This window comes from Blennius ocellaris (genome assembly GCF_963422515.1).
Source record: "Blennius ocellaris genome assembly, chromosome: 3".
NCBI classification, from domain to species: domain Eukaryota; kingdom Metazoa; phylum Chordata; class Actinopteri; order Blenniiformes; family Blenniidae; genus Blennius; species Blennius ocellaris.
Window position 1 is genome coordinate 13,536,208 of NC_137652.1, and position 16,877 is coordinate 13,553,084.

The 16,877-nt window shown below is 39.7% G+C and overlaps 1 protein-coding gene across 1 annotated transcript in view; it reads right to left on the minus strand.

Moving 5' to 3' along the window:
• adgrl3.1 (adhesion G protein-coupled receptor L3.1) overlaps nucleotides 1-16,877 on the minus strand; it is a 119,941-nt gene that overhangs the window by 62,812 nt on the left and 40,252 nt on the right. The window contains exon 5 of the mRNA XM_080520590.1: nucleotides 3,863-3,972. Coding sequence (XP_080376716.1) covers nucleotides 3,863-3,972 — 110 coding nt within the window. The remainder of the gene's footprint in view (nucleotides 1-3,862; nucleotides 3,973-16,877) is intronic.

Consider the following 16,877-nt stretch of genomic DNA (forward strand, 5'->3'; position numbering starts at 1 on the left):
TTGATTTACGGCTACATTTTGGAGATGTTTCTCCACTTAATGTCGCGCCGAATGTATCTTTCACAGCCACGCCACCGGCAGCATTGATTTGCTGTGTCAAGCACACCAGTGTGATTGTTGTTGGTGGAGTTTTCACCCTGAATGTCATACTGTGCCTTGTTCTACCATTCAAATAGCGGTAAGTCTTTCAAAAAGAAACTTGATTTCATAAATAATTAAAGGATGCAGTGTGAGGGTTCTGTGAAGGTGGCACGTTAAGCTTTCAGGTATTCTTGATTTTCACAACATATTTCTGTGGAAACACTTGTCATGCTGAAACACACCCACAGGAGCCAGGCCGCTACCTGATCCAGCCTGAACAGTTCAGTCAGTACAGAGACGATGCTAATGTACTCTGCACTTCTCTGCACTTCTTTCTCTCTCTCTCTCTCTCTCTCTCTCCTTCTCTCTCTCTTACTATCTATCCAACGCTCCCTCCTTCCCCTGTCTTCTTTTGTCAATGCTTCATCCACCCAACCACGTCCCTCCCTCTGTTAGCAGAGCGCTCTAATGACTTTGGTTTCAGATGCTATTTATTGCAAGAAGAAATGTTACCCCGACTGACCCATTGTTTATCACATCAGCATTCAACTCATCTCCTCTTGCACTCACTTGTTTTTGCTTTTACCAGTGATTAATCTACAAAAATAGTATTGCTCTGTTTACAGGCGGGCATGCAGTTCTGTGGAAGGCAAAGGCATGCAGTGTGTGTGCGTGTGCGTGTGCGTGTGCGTGTGTGTGTGTGTGTGTGTGTGTGTGTGTGTGTGTGTGTGTGTGTGTGTGTGTGTGTGTGTGTGTGTGTGTGTGTGTGTGTGTGTGTGTGTGTGTGTTGCGCGCGCACGTGCGTGCCTGCTTGGTGGGGCATTAAGCAGGTATCAGGTTGTGTTTCCATCTGCTCCAGAGAGGGCTCTGATAGTCCTATTATTTAATCTGCTGGTCATTCTAGACGCCAGGCAAGAGCCGTTTAGCCAGACATAATTGAATGCTTCAGTGTGGGAGATCACCTTGGCCGTCTGTGTGGACTGCGATGCCAAGGTTTGAGACAAAAAGGTTCAAAATGCACTGCCCATTTCAGCTGGACTTCGTGAAGAATGAAGCACAAACGCCTTCAAGACATTTTATTTATCAGTCTTGTTTGTGATGAAGCTCCTTTCTAACGTACTACTCAAAAATGCATCAAACACACATAAAAGACCACCTCAGAAGTTTTCAAAACTAAATTGAATATTTTTGGCCATATTGTTTGTTGTTTTTTTGTACATCCAAAGCATCAAAATTTATCAGCTTCTGCAGCTCTGCACATTAACACCTTCCAATATTTCCACCACACCGATGTTCAAAAACAAAAACACAAAACAAGTCGATAAAATATATAAACAGAGATGGTCACATTTCAAATCGACATTTCAGAAAATATTCAATTGTTCTCTATATTCTCGGTTTTTTCCATGTTTAAAAACACATCTTGATGACCTTGTGGAATGGCTGTCTATATGGTGGACAAAGATAAATTCAACCAATTAAATAAAACAATGTCATTCATTCCAATAACCAAATTTTCCTTTCAATTTGCCAATAAAAGTAACCTCCTTTCTTTTTTTGTCACTTTGAAAGTGTACCCAAAGTATATGTTTCTAGAGTTGAGCTCTGCAGCCTTTCTCTGGAGCCACATGCAGCTCTTCAGTCATTTTCTGTAGCTCTCATAATATTACATGTAAATAAACAATTCTATTTTATTTTTAACTTAGTTGCACAGCACACATCTTTCAGAGGGACTCGACCTCACAGACGGAGGTCACGTATGTGACACTTAAACTAAGGAATGGTTAAATTATTTGTCCGATACAATATGCGTCTCACCTCACAATGTTACCTGACCTGTGTTTTATATTATGGGTTATAAATGAGTATGGAACCATCAATTTTGCGAAGCCAACAATGAATGTGTCCAAATAAATAATGAAGAAACGTTTCAGAGACAATTAGGGAGTTTATCTCAAATCACACAGGATGCTGGGTTACCTGTATGTTCAATTTATAGAAAGCACAGACAAAATAGCTTAAAAGCGGAAACCGCTAAAATGCGTTTTTAAATTTCTGCAGTTCTTAATATTAGTTCTAGCATTCTATAAGTTCCATTATAAACCATGCTTTTGACTTATTTTGTTTAAAAGACATAGCATGAGTTCTCTATAACAGATTTGGCATTGCTCTGCTAAAAAGACTTTTAATGATGAACTCAAAAGTAGTACAATATATAGTATTATAATGGTGTATTATAAGGGTGTATTATAATGGCGTGACACTGTAAATGTATTACTAAAGCAAATAAGGCACTTTTCCATTTTTCTTTCCATTTACACAAAAGCAGTTAAAGTACTCTTTGGAAATGAAACTTAAAAGTACAAAAAAATATCAGTTTAATCATAATTTGACATCGAAATGTTTTGTGACTTGTGGCTCCGTTACTTAGTGGAAACTGGACGTAAATGTCTCTTTGGGTGATAAAGGTTGCAGACATCTGGTCTGGAGTATATGTGGTGGTTGTTTACAGTCACTGTCTCCTGATCTCTGAGTATCCCAAACACGGTGACCTCGGCTCAACTCTGTCCTTGAAGGTTTCCCGTGTGGGACAGAAAGAGACGGGCTGCTGCTGCTGCTTCGCTAAACACTGCACGCTATGCAACACCAGAACAAAACACTGCTCTCCTGAGGTCTGTAATAAAAAAAAAAAAAAAAGCAGCCATAGAGCAGGAAAATAATTGATAACGTCGACGTGCAAGTAAATTCAGCGATTCCAATGTTTTATTCGCAAATACTGTATTTTTCTGCAACCATTTTTTTTGCATTGCAGATATGATGAAGCTATGAATTTAAACCTGAATATTTCCAATTGACGCAATATGGTATGTCGTCTGATTTCAATGAATAAAGTCCCATTTTTGCATATTTTATCTTCTTCTCAGCTCACATATTGAAGACTTTCCTCACCTTCTCTGCACTACAACTGTGCTAGTAATTTTGGCATTGAGATTTTTAATTATTCATAAGAACAATTGAGTTTTCACCTGCTAATATGCCTTTGGTTGGGCTTCCTGCCATGGCAGGTGTCAAAAATCAAATATAACAGCAAGATGAACAAAATAGAGCGTTAACTCGGAGGGAAGCGGCAGTGTAGGAGTCGCATGAGATTTGGTTTTTTCATCAAGTAGACACTGGTGCTGCAATTTACCTTTGCCTTCAGAGAAGCCCTCTAAGCTAGAATATAGTGCAAAATAAACATCAAGGATAAAAAGATGTCTTTAATCCACTAAGTCTCCATGCTGACGCCTTGTGCATTCATTATGCAGAGAGCTGTAACCTAGATTTGAAGGATAGAACCCTAGTAAAACAAAAAGTTCCACAGTTGTTGGGATATTTTGTTAACATGTCCCATGAAGGCTTCACTCCAGTGGATAAGACCTCCCAGTCCGTCACAGCTCGGTCAGAGGTCATATCACCATCTGCCAATATTTGAGAATATCCTGCTTTCTCATTCTTCCGCCCTCTGACATTCCCAGGCAGTGATATTATTATTAATTCCCGTATAAACTTACTTTGGCTTCAGATTACTGATGTTCAGTCAGATTTACAGAGGGTATTGTTGTTAGTAAGAGAATGAAAAACTGACGCTTTTACAGTCTATTTTGACAGAAAACATTCACTAACAACTTAAAATTGAATCTCTTTAACACAGATGGACATGTGGAGGGTTGAATAGTCGGAGTCATATTGCAGACAATGAAAACACGGACCGTTCAAACTGTAAGAAATGTGAACTTACTATAAGGGACACACTCATACTGGACTTCCAAGTATTTGTATGTGCCGGGGCAGGGGTCAGGGAAGACGTCTGGGCCGGCCACCACAGCACACTGGGTGCGGTTGTTGCATCTGCAGAGATGAAAAGTGATAAAGAAGCAGGTATGTCAGCTCCACACATGAAAATAAACAAATGTATTTCATAAAAACTGTTAAACACCGTGCGTGGGATTACCCATAAAAAGTGTTAGTATCTGTTGTGTTGAGTGAGAGTTTCAGCTCGGACCAATGTGCTTCATGATATAGATGTTAATATTTTGTGGTACAATGTACACCAAAATGTATTATAACGACTGGTAAAATTCACTACATTCACCCTGACACTGAAGTGTCATCTGTACGTAAGGACCCTTTATGTTGATGGTAAGAGCTGGCAATACGCCCTCAATGGTCCACCTGGAGTGAACATCACAGTAATGGAATCGTTGAGTTCACTCAAACACAAGGTGGCCCACAATGGTTTCTGAAGAGCTTCGGCACAAGGACACTTCTGGTGTGTGTGTGTGTGTGTGTGTGTGTGTGTGTGTGTGTGTGTGTGTGTGTGTGTGTGTGTGTGTGTGTGTGTGTGTGTGTGTGTGTCACTGCAGTGAGAACAATAACCTGTCTTTAACAGTATTTTGCCCCAGACTCCAGATAATTAATTCTAATTACCAGGGGGGCCTTCTCCTCTGACACTCTAAAAGTAAGTATCCTTCACTCTTATTAACACAGGTTATGTGAGGCAGCACAATTTACATGATTCCGATGTCGCTCTTTGTGGGTTTGTCTTTGCATGCATGTAAATGCGCATCTGCAAAATGCATGCATTATGCTTGCGTGCAATTAAACACAGCACAAAAGGTACTCCTCACAATCAAAGAAGATTTGTTGGGACAGAACGAGCGCTCATATATTATCATGATAGATACATGTGATAAGATAAAAATTGAGCTGAACTTTGAAATGCCACTTTATCTCAATGGCACTTTCTAGTTTAAATAAATTATTGAAACATTGTGAATGACGAATATTATGTACCAGAACGGGAAGAAACGACACATGAGAAAAGAACTATTTTAGGCACACTTAGAAACCATCTCTCGTCTGCTTTGAATATTTTCTTTCAATTAATAAAACTCTCCTGTCTTTCCCTCTCCGCATACCTGTCAGACAAACGACATTTACATTAAAAACATTCAGATTCTCCCATTGAGATATTTTTTAATGAGCATGCTAAACCCCTCAAGTCTTTTTCTTACAGTATCATTCAACAATTTGCATAATGAAATATGCATGAGAACTAATTTAATCTTTAGTTCCATATTCACATATAACACAGAGAACTAAGGTAGAAGACAGAGGAGTACTTAGGGTGACACTTATTGATATGTATTGCTGACCGGTGGATCTGTGGTCAAGTAAAGTCTTATTGGATTTCAAAAGGTTTAAAACTCAATGCGTTGCCAGATCTGTCATATTCTAATAACAATGCCCACATGTCTCCTCTGCTCCCGCTCTCCCTTCTCCTTTCTCGCCTCTGTGCTTTTTAATTTCTTGCCCCGGTGCCTTCATCATCGGTCACCTGTCATGGGTGCAAGTTGTGGACTAAAGGGGGGGTACACAAAACTGACACAGCAGCCACAACTTTGCTAACAACACTGGCTGAATGGACACAAGTGGCCTGCACAGTGGTGAAAGCACAACAAACGTTTAATGACCACATGTATTTTCTGGATTTAAAACAGTCCTCTAGTTCATTTGATTATGAATTTCTTGTACTTCTTACTTCTGAATTTGCTTATTTAACGTGTTTCAAATGTTTATGTTCGGCCCATTGTGTTTGCTACACCAATATGATCTAGACTCACTATATCATGTTTGATATGCTTATTTTGTTGTGTTTTCTATACTTATTTCATTACAGCACATTTTGTTTGCGACAGTCTTCATTTTCACTTGTTATATTACTTCTACTTTATATTGTGTTGGGATTTTAACATGCCTATTCCGATGCGTCAGATTATGAAACTTTCAGATAAAATCATGTTTGAAAGCACAGGCGTGCGCAAAATATGCAACAAAAAATATATGTTTAACAAAGTAATCCAAATGACTGGTATCAGATCAGGTTGAAGTTATTTTGAGGATTATATGGAAACAATCACAATTTGTCAACATTACAAGTAAAACAAGAAAATACTTGATCAAATATGAGAATATTTATATCAGCATGATTTTGTTGTGTACACGTGTCTATTTATTGAAATATAAATTTGCCAAAACCAGTTTAAAATGAATAATAATGTGAAGGGATTCACTCTTTCAATCATGCTGTATATCTTATCAGGGTTTTGTTTTGTTGGTGTTTTTTTTTTTTCAATTCACTTTGTGTTTTTGACAATGAATATAATTATTTTACTGTGTGTTTGTTTGCTAATCTACATTTACTTCCAGTAACATTATTGATGGTTTATTAGCAGTGTGAATATGCTCGCTATATTAATAAGAATATTTTTGCAACCTTTAACACAATATTTTTGTGATGTTTGCTACACTTGACAAGGATAGCAATTTAAATCTGTCAATTACTCCGCTGTGTTTTAAGGGTTTGTTTCTCCAATATGTTCAGTGTCTTTAGCGATAAATAAAATCTAAGACAAAGTCCATGTTATGATGTTGTCACATGGGCAGATAAGCGGATTGAGCAAACTGTTTCAGTGAAACAGTTCAACTGCATGCTCAAAAGTGGTGCTACAGGCACAAGAGAAGGATTAATTATTTCCACACAGACTTAAAGGAAAAGAAACCTGAACACTGGTAGCACCAAGAAGCCCAGGGGCTTTCTAAAAAAAAAGTCTTGTACTTAAATACATAAGGGGGAAAGAACAGACTGGGCAGTGAAGCCACACAACACCAATAAGTCACAGTATAAGCCCAGGAAAATGCATAAATAACCAAAATACAATACATTAATGGGGTCCTGCTGCGAAAAACAGACAGGCAATACGAAAGAACGGATGCAAATGAGTTCAAGAGAGCAATAAGAAGAGAATTTTACTTTTGAACTAGCTGTGGTTCTATGCGTTTGTATATTTATTTCCGCTTTTTAACACTGCAAAAGCCCGTCTCCAGACTTTCATGGCTGAGTCATAAAGCACTGAAGGTTATTGACTAGTATTTTAAATAAAGGGGTGTAGGGCAAAGATTCCACATAATCACTCGGCCGTTCTATCTCTCTGCCATATCACTCCTTCCTTCTCTCTCTTTCTGCACTGGCTTTCTTTTCCTTCTCCCCACACACACACTAAGCCAAGATAATAAACCAATTTCTTCTTTCAGCCTTTGTCTTCATCCCTCCCGCCTAGGAATTATTCCTCTCCATTCCTCCTTCATAGTCTTTCATTCCGACTGCCTGTTTTTTTTTTTTTCTGTCTGTTTATCTTTCTTAAACCCACTTAGCTGCAGTTTCCGGAGTCACACCCTGATGTATGTGGTAGGCCCCTTATTGCAGCCGCCATACTCCCTCCCTCTGTCCCTCCATAATACCTTTCTCATCCCTGCCTCCCCCAGGGCGTCTTCTCGAGCCTCCCTCTGTTTCTCCCTCCATCCTTACTAAAGCCTGTGCTGACGTCACCATTATGTCTGAGCCAGTCGTCTGACTCAGATCCAAAAAAGACTTCCTTATAACCCCAGTACACCCATCTCTTCCATTTTTATTCCTGCTTCTGTTGCCTCTCAGCCAACATGTCTATGCAGCAGGATAACAAAACATGAAAAACAAAAATGACAATTCTCATCCTCACTGCATTGTGCTCCATGATTAATGTATGCACAACATGCACTCACATATACTCCCACACACCTTTGCAACATAGGCTTTCAAGTACTAAACTGATTCTATATATTTCTTGCATGCTTTTCTCTGTGTTGGCAGAAAAGCACCCTCTTTTTTTTTTTTTTTAATTAGCATGACCACATCAAAACAAGGCAGTGGCCTGGATACCGCCTTGCCCGCTGGCTGTCTTCCTTCCAATGTACCACACACACGCACACACACACACACACACACACACACACGCACGCATGCACGCACGCGCGCACACACACACGCACACACACACACACGCACACGCACACACGCGCACACGCGCACGCGCGCGCGCACACACGCGCACACACACACACACACACACACACGCACACTACATTCACTAACAAAGCCGAGCTGTGGCAGGCAGGAAACGAAAAGCTGCGATGCTGCAGTGGGTACTGCTGTTGTTATTGTCTCTGATGTTTTTCACTTTGTTTGGCAGACCTCCCTTCACTCCATCTCTGTCTCCGGCTCCATCCCTCATATAAACATAACCGACTGCCTGATTATTTGAGGCGGCGGACGCGGGCTGGCGCACCGTATGTGGCTATGTTTATGCATATGTGCGAGCACATGCGTGTTCCTGTGAGCCGATATAAAACGGTATAAATATTTCAGTGTGTATGTGTGCGATCGCCTGCATGTGTGTCCGTGCGTGCGTGTGTGTGCTTAAATGCAGATGTGTTGGAGAACTATATAATTACAGAACAAGTGAGAGCTGAGAACGAATCCTCGTGAGTTGAAAGATGTGTCTGAGAGTGAGTGACACACAAAGCTTTAACAGTCCTTCAGAATCAACATTTCAATACAGCCAAACCACTCCGGAGCACTCTGAGTCATCATCCAGAGTGTGGTAACACAGTTAATACATATAAGCTTTCTGAATTGGCGTCTGGACATTATAAATACAGATACGAACACAGTAGATGCCCCCCCCCCCATATTCAATGATTGCATGCAAACAAAAATTGATTGTGCTTTAATTTGCATGTCTTTCACCGGTTGTCAATCACGAATACAACCTTGAGTGACATCACATGCAAACAGAAGTATTTAAATATTTAGTGTGCTCCAGGTCCTGTAAACCATCTTGAAATGTAAGCAATGCCATGTTTTTTGCTTGATTTTACCATGGCGTCATTGGATGGAGTGTTGAACCCCAAAACAAACTATAAATACTATATGAAGGCATATTGTTGGAGGAAGTTAGTAAACACATTGTAGCATCAAAGAAAATAAGTTTAAATTCGGCTAAAATAAATCTAAAAAAAGAAAGAGATTCAGATAGGTCTGTGAAGGGGTACACCATAGAAAATATTTTATAATAAAGTCTGCAAATAAAGGTTGTGGGGAGCCAATGTGAACGTGTATCTCGTCACAAAGCAGCAGCATCTCCGCTGAAGGCTGGTCGTCTTCAAGTAAAAGAAGGTGCAATCATAAACAATGCAACCACTTTCATGTGGAGATGAATCTGCTAACATAACTTCCGCCAAGTATTTCATACCATCCAGTACGCACGCCTTTTAAAAATGATTACAGCAAAACACGCTACATCGATAATGTGTGTTATTTTGCCTGTCAGAGGCGAACAATCTACTTCCCCTCAGTTGATCACGTTACACATACTTCCCGATGATATCACGTGTACGCTGTTGTGCCCACCCATAAAGTCCAAAAAACATTTGCAAAGGAACTAAAAAAACTCTTGTGTACTTTTCTTTCTATGTGTCATATTTGTTGCGTGTTGCTGGGCGACCGGTTTCACTGACGTTGTTCTTTTTAACTGACGTAATAATATGGCCAGCGAGCCGAACCTGAAGATAAGGCAGGCAATTAATCAAATATATATGCTTTGCAATGTGTCACTTTATAACTTTATATCTATCTATATATATTCCTCTGGTCGACAGGTGAAAAAAAACGGATTCTTGCTTAACTCTGTATGAAATGCGACTTTGAAACAAGGGCTCGTGATTTGAAACAGACACAGGAAGTCTGAGCAATAACTTGGCCAGCTGTTTAATTTTCATCGCTTATTCACTGACCCATGGACACCCCCTCCTTTTTTTAGCCGTGGCTTTCACAGTCAACTGCTTTAACACACACATTCTTCAGGTGAACACACAACCGCTTCGACTATTTCCCTTCATTGAGACGTTACATTAGGATTTGGAGATGTTCATTAAGTGAAAGCATAATAAGATAGTAAGATAGCATATCAAAAAGATTTGTGATAAACATTGCAATAAACATGCATTTCACGTGCATGTTGAATTTATGTTGGAGAAGCTGTATAAATTCATCAACTGCACCATTATAGAAAATTCCCAGTGTGTGTCTTACACTTCAAAGATGAACATAAACTCACCCTTCTGGGAAATAGCCAGTTTCTGTCAGCTGGCGACTGCTTCCATATCAATGTTTAGGTTCACATGTAGACATGGACACATGGAGCAACAGAAGTTGTAAAGAACTGTGAATTGATTTTGACTAATTGACTAAATTTGACTTCGACTAGATAAACGCTATGGTGAGAGCAGCTTTCCATATACCGTTACTGGAAAAGCAGCACCTGTAGAATAGCTTCTGTGGGTCACAATTCTCACAAAATGCCAGGATTTATTAAGAGAATTGGAACCACTGAGTCCCATAATATTAAGTAAGCAATGCAACGATTTTATTTTATTTTATTCAGTTTGTGTTTGCGAGCAGCTCAAAGGAAGTCCGCCAGTGCAACCAGATGAGACCTCGGATTGCACTCAACTAAACTGGAGAGAAAACCCAGTGCACAAACTTCACAGGCCAAAAAATTTACATATACCCACAGATAGATGCAAGATACATTAAAGAAAAATCATTAATTAGGAGACTTCTATATCAATGAATGTTACCATAGCTTTTTTTTTTTTTTAAATAAATCATTGGAAATCAGATTATGACATGCAATATAATAGTTCCTAAGATCACTTAGTTTTCTTCAGTTAGTTTACTAATTCTTTGAACTATTAAGTGTTTTATTCCACAAATAGCAAACAACTGAAGAAGACTTGTTTTATTTCTTGCATTTATTTTGAACCAGAGCCCAGATTATAATTCCTGAAAGACTCCAGCAACATGTTTCAAAGCTACTTTGCAGAGCATCTTTTGGCTTCTCTTTTCACACCAGCAGGAACATTGACGGTTCACAATATTGAGAAATCTCTTGGTAGAGCTCCCTCGGAGAGAGGTGCAATGGTCGGAGCATGTAATACGGACTCATGGTGCGCATAATGTCACCATCTTATTTTTCTCAGCTTGCTCACCCACACTGTGAAGTAACTTGCCGAAAACAGACTGGAACAAACATTTTCTGCTTTTGACAGTTGGACTCAGGCATGAACCCAGAATAAGGCAAGCTAAGGATTTAGGTGTGTGGATGCTTCGGGATGCTTCAACACAAACACTTCCTTGAACTTATTATCATTATTATTTAATACCGTCCTCATATTTTCTGTTACTTCCAAATTGCTGCGTAGAAATTGTGCTACAATCCAAAATGACATGATTTAAATTGCTGCGCAAAACATTGAGAAAGATGTTGCTGTTTTGCCACTTTCCATCCCTCCTTATCATGGTGAATGAAATTTCATTGTATAGTCTCAATACTGTTTAGTAAATCGGAAAGTTATCCATAAACACTAATGGTTTTCGACAAGTTTTACAGCATAGAATTCTCACATAAAAGTGTTTACTGACACTGTCTTGCTTCACCTACAGTGATGCCATTATGGTAACTTAAATGCATTAATCTTGTGGTGATGTATGCCTGTTCAATTGAATAATAATAATAATAATTTTTGCTGTAAAATATATATTTATATATATAATCTTAAACCCTTACAGTTTAAGATTTTGTGAATTTTCCTTATGTTAGTTTTATAGCTTTCTATCATCTTATAGTGAAGAAGATACAAAACAAAACCAGAAGAAAAAGAAAAGAAAAGCACAAACAAATAAATTAAGAAGCACTTGAAAAAAGATTATGACTAAGGAAGAACACTATAATTTACAGTGCCTCGAGGGCTAACATTTTCTTCAAAAACAAAATTAAATCTGTACTTCGACGAGTATAAAAACATCTCTCATATCTACAAAACAAAAGAATATTCAAAAAGGGTTTTCATAATCTTGCAAATTATCTGACAAATAAACTGAAATGAAAATTCCAACCTGTTATGAATGAAGCATGGGGGGTGGCTGAGCAGTTGGAAAAACGTTTTTTTTTTTTTAAAAAGGGCAATTTGTGGGGAATAACAAAAGGAAGGAGGAGAGATGATTTCACTGGGCTCTTTATGTCCAGCGGGAGTTCAGGAAACCCATTTGACAGTAGACAGAGGATAGTTACTGTATCTGGCTACAGGATAAAAAGCTGTTATGCTCGCCACTCTCACCCTCTTGCTTTTCCTCACACACATACACACCATGGATAAGACTGTTCAGCTACTGGCCTCATTTCTGCTTTATTAGCTCCCTGATGTGGTTACACACACACATATATACAGTGAGGCTGTTAGAAGCTGGACAAATGGAGTGATGGGGTAGGGAAGGAATATAGGGGGCAGCAACTGCGTAAGGATGCAGAAGAACTGGGGTGTGTTAAGTAATTGAAGAGTGATGCAGAGAGTGTGATTGACAGAGTTAAGAGAACAGAAGCAGGAGTCAGATACCTGTATGTCCTAATGTCTACCAAAGGGTATAGCGAGGCAGATGCATTGCATCCTGTCCATGCACCATACCACATTTATGAAGGGATGGACAGATCTGTCTCTTTGTTTGTCTTTCTCTCACACACACACCCGCATGCGCACGCACACACAGACACGTAACACGCACACTCCTTGCGGCCGTCCCTGCATATATTGCTGTCAGCTCTCGACCTGTCAGACAAGCCACAGGTAAAATAATGTTGTTTTTCCTGCTGGGAAAAGAAAAATGAAAAAAACAACAACTTTGAAATGTGTTGCATTATTAATATTTGGTTAGAGGAAGCCACTCTTTCTCTTTCTTCTCTCATTCTAGCTAAAAATGTCAAGTGTCATGTTTGACATCTAATGTGCAGTATAGACAATGCAATAATGCACTTATATACCGTGTTGAGTATTGACTTTATTTTATTGCTGTCATTCCTGTATGTGCACAGCAGAATCCAACCTAAATTTAAATCCAGGGAGATGTCGGTGAATGACAGCTACATGATCGGAAAGTAGTACTGTATACTTTACCGGCAAATATTAGGATTTCGAGTCCAGTACAAAATACTGTAGTCAAGTCATTGAAAGTGCTCCTCAAAACCTTTCTGTGAAGATGTAATTCACCAAGTAGCTTTGATAAGTAAATGGAAAATGGTGCCGACAGTACTTCAATATGTATAATGCCTCAAAGACTGCTAAGATAATATATGGCAAAAGAAAGTCAGGGTGAAAGGATTTCAATACCAGCTGCTGGAGATATTTTTGTGAAACTGAGCAAGTGGATGTGCAATGCATGTTAATTCTTGAAAAATTATCTGTTTTGTTGAAAACTCACATCTGAATATCATTTTTAGAAGACATTTTCTCATAAGAAATCATTTTGCCAAAGCTGCTGAACATTACATACCTTATCCTACACAAAGGTACATAAATAGCATCCGCACACACACACACACACACACACACACACACACACACACACACACACACACACACACACACACACACACACACACACACACACACACACACACACACACACACACACTCACACACACACACACACACACACACACACACACACAAAACCTCTCTCGCCTGTCTTCCACGCAGGCTGACGGCCAACTACAGTTTTTTGAGCTCCGCCATCTCTCCTCTCCTTTTCCACTGGTAACCATGGCAACCTCCACATCGTCCGATTCCAGGACGCACTCGGGGAGTCTTCCACCGAGTAGCATTCCTTTGCCGAGATGCCCGCATTTCTGTGTGTTCCCCCTGTGCCTTACATCCTGTGTGTGGATTTCTCCATGTGACACCTCTGTCTTCAGGGCTTAATCCAAACAACCTGCTTACACAAACTCCAAATCCTTCTTAAGCTAAAAGACAAGTCAAATTTCATTCAGCTGGGTTGTCTCACGTGATCGGTGGAGAGCATGGGACTGTAGATGACACAAGTGCCATCAAGACGACAGAGCCGCGCCACCACGAGACGCTCACTTGTAGGATTTGCTCAGCCTCACCTCGTGAAGATGTTGTTGCTGGGGGAGGACGGTTGTTTCGCGTGTCCTGCTTAGGATTTGAGCGTCACCGTCAGTGTCAAAGTGTCAAGTTGGTCAGGTAGTCTGTCACCATCGACATGTCAGCATGTCTGAGGCACTGTTTCACATGCTAGACTCTGGATGTGTCAGACTTTGTGTATAAGGGAAAAGAAAAAAAAAAAAAGAGAAAAAGTATGCGGTGTCTAGGTCATTCTCTTACCATTCTCAGGCAGCCATGGAGCTTTGGTGCTCGGTGAAGCATGATAACTAAGGTTAGCAGAGGTGCGGTGACAGGTACACAGATATGTGTACACATACCCCCCCATTTTATTAGTATTATATTCAGTGTGCAATCACATACATATCCCTACAAAAAACCCTGCTAATATATATAACTAAATGTATATTTTGAATTAAAATGTATTTGCACAAAATAGATAATCTATACTTGACTATACATACATACATACATACATACATACATACATACATACATACATACATACTAAATCTAACTGACAATCTTTTTCCAATATTTGATACTCATCTTATTTAATCATCTTCATGTATTGAAAATATAGTTTTATACACTAAAATGTATACAGTAAGAATATCATATAATATTGCAGACATAATAGATACACACACACACACACACACACACACACACACACACACACACACACACACACACACACACACACACACACACACAAGAATAGTTTAAGCATTGCATTCATATGCATTCATACAGACAGTGCACCCTTTACTACCAATATACATATATCACACCCAAACAATTACATAAAATATACTAACATTCACTCGTGTACCGTTCTTTTTACTGTGTGAGAGACACCCAGAAATATCAGTCTGAGCCTCTTTTTTTTTTTATATAGTTTCATGCTTTGGCATTGCTTCAGTTCTTGACTGAGTTTGTTCCAAATCCTCACTCCACTGACTGACGTGCACATCCTCCTTATTGTCGTTCGGACACTCTTGGTTCTGAGGTCCAGATCCCCCCCTGTAGTTATAACCCCCCCCCTCTCTCTCTCTCATATATATATATATATATATATATATATATATATATATATATATATATATATATATATATATATATATATATATGTGTGTGTGTATGCGACAAATCTGTACATGTTTCAGTGTGGCTGAATCTTTCTATCTTCAGTATTTCTGAAGTTCTGTATCTATGTACCAGCGCCTGCAACTGTACGTACGTGTGTGTGTGTGTGTGTGTGTGTGTGTGTGTGTGTGTGTGTGTGTGTGTGTGTGTGTGTGTGTGTGTGTGTGTGTGCGTGTGTGTGGGCCCTAATTACCGTACTGAGCAAGGGTGACAGTTGGGCCCCCAGGGTGCCGCAGGGCATCTCCTGTATCCGTGGTGACTATATGAGGGTGGCAGCACATGCACACACTTGCATCGACTAAGAAACACCCACATATTAAGTAGGACATTTCTAGATATGACCTCATTCAGTGGGAAGCAGGATAGTTAATGGAGGGAGTAGAGATGGAGAGTGAACACATTGACATGGGAAAAACTAAGGGATGGATACAATAACATAATTTCATTGCTAATATCATGGAGAGTTCACCACTGAGGCACACACACAAATACAACACAGCCTCCGCCTCAGTTAACACAATACGAAACTTCAGTTTCGCAGAAAATGTTGTTCTTCACCTAGAAAATCATAGGAAGTGTTACGTTTAACTGCATTTAAGGGCATGTATCATAGCCATCCCATGTTCATTTTGTTTGTGGTTCTGTTTATGTCCTCATGGAAATTGGAAATGATAAATCGATGAATGAATTGTAGGTATAACTGGGGAAAGCGCTACACTGTATGGTGCTATGTACAAGTTACAGTCTTCGACAGCAACACTGTGTTGCACTCTGTGATTCAAGTGGTTTTCTGTAATTCAAAGAGTCAAAGAAAAATAACTTCAGAGGTTTCTTTACAGTCTCCCATGTGAATGGTTCAAACGTGGTGGTGCTCACTCCCTAACTCATAGGCAGAAACATGTGAAAGTATGCCACTGCACATGTGCATAACCTTACGCCTGTCTATCTGTCTGTCTCTGTCTGTCATGTCTGTGTGTGCGTGGAAGCGCATCTGTGTGCACACTAGCCTGGTGCTTTGAAGGCTCGGACTCAGTTCTAAAGAGCCAGTAGAAGTTGACCAAGCAAAGAAACTGATAAGGAGCTGTCTCAGTGTCTTTTGACAGCAAGTTTGTCTGTGTGAGCAACAAAGCACAACGAGTGTGTGTGTGTGTGTGTGTGTGTGTGTGTGTGTGTGTGTGTGTGTGTGTGTGTGTGTGTGTGTGTGTGTGTGTGTGTGTGTGTGTGTGCACATATCTACCTATAAACACATATGCTTTATGCATGGTTTAGTTTACAGTGATCGCTCACCTATGCTCTGTGACCACTAATTCATTTGGAGCTTTGTGATGTCTCCCAGGCCACCAGTACTAATGTATATATCTTCACAATGAAGCAAAAACATACAATAATAAAAGAAATAATCAACAGGATTTATGCAACAACCCAAAAGCTCATGTACTTTCCGCTGAACCCCACCTTTCCCAAAAGCTGCGGCAGGGGAAAAAAGCGAATGGAAAAACAGGAAAGGCAGTGAAAGCTAAAACAGATGGTGAGGGGGAGAGAAAAAGTGACAGTGAGGGTGAGAAACGGGGGGTGAGAAGCAATTTGAGCAATGAGATGAGGGAAGAAAAAAAGTGGAAATGGAGTGACAAAAATTGAGATATCAAGAGTGCGAGAGATAGAAGGCATGTTGTTATTTAACACTTTCAACAGCAAAGAAGGGAAGGGGTTTG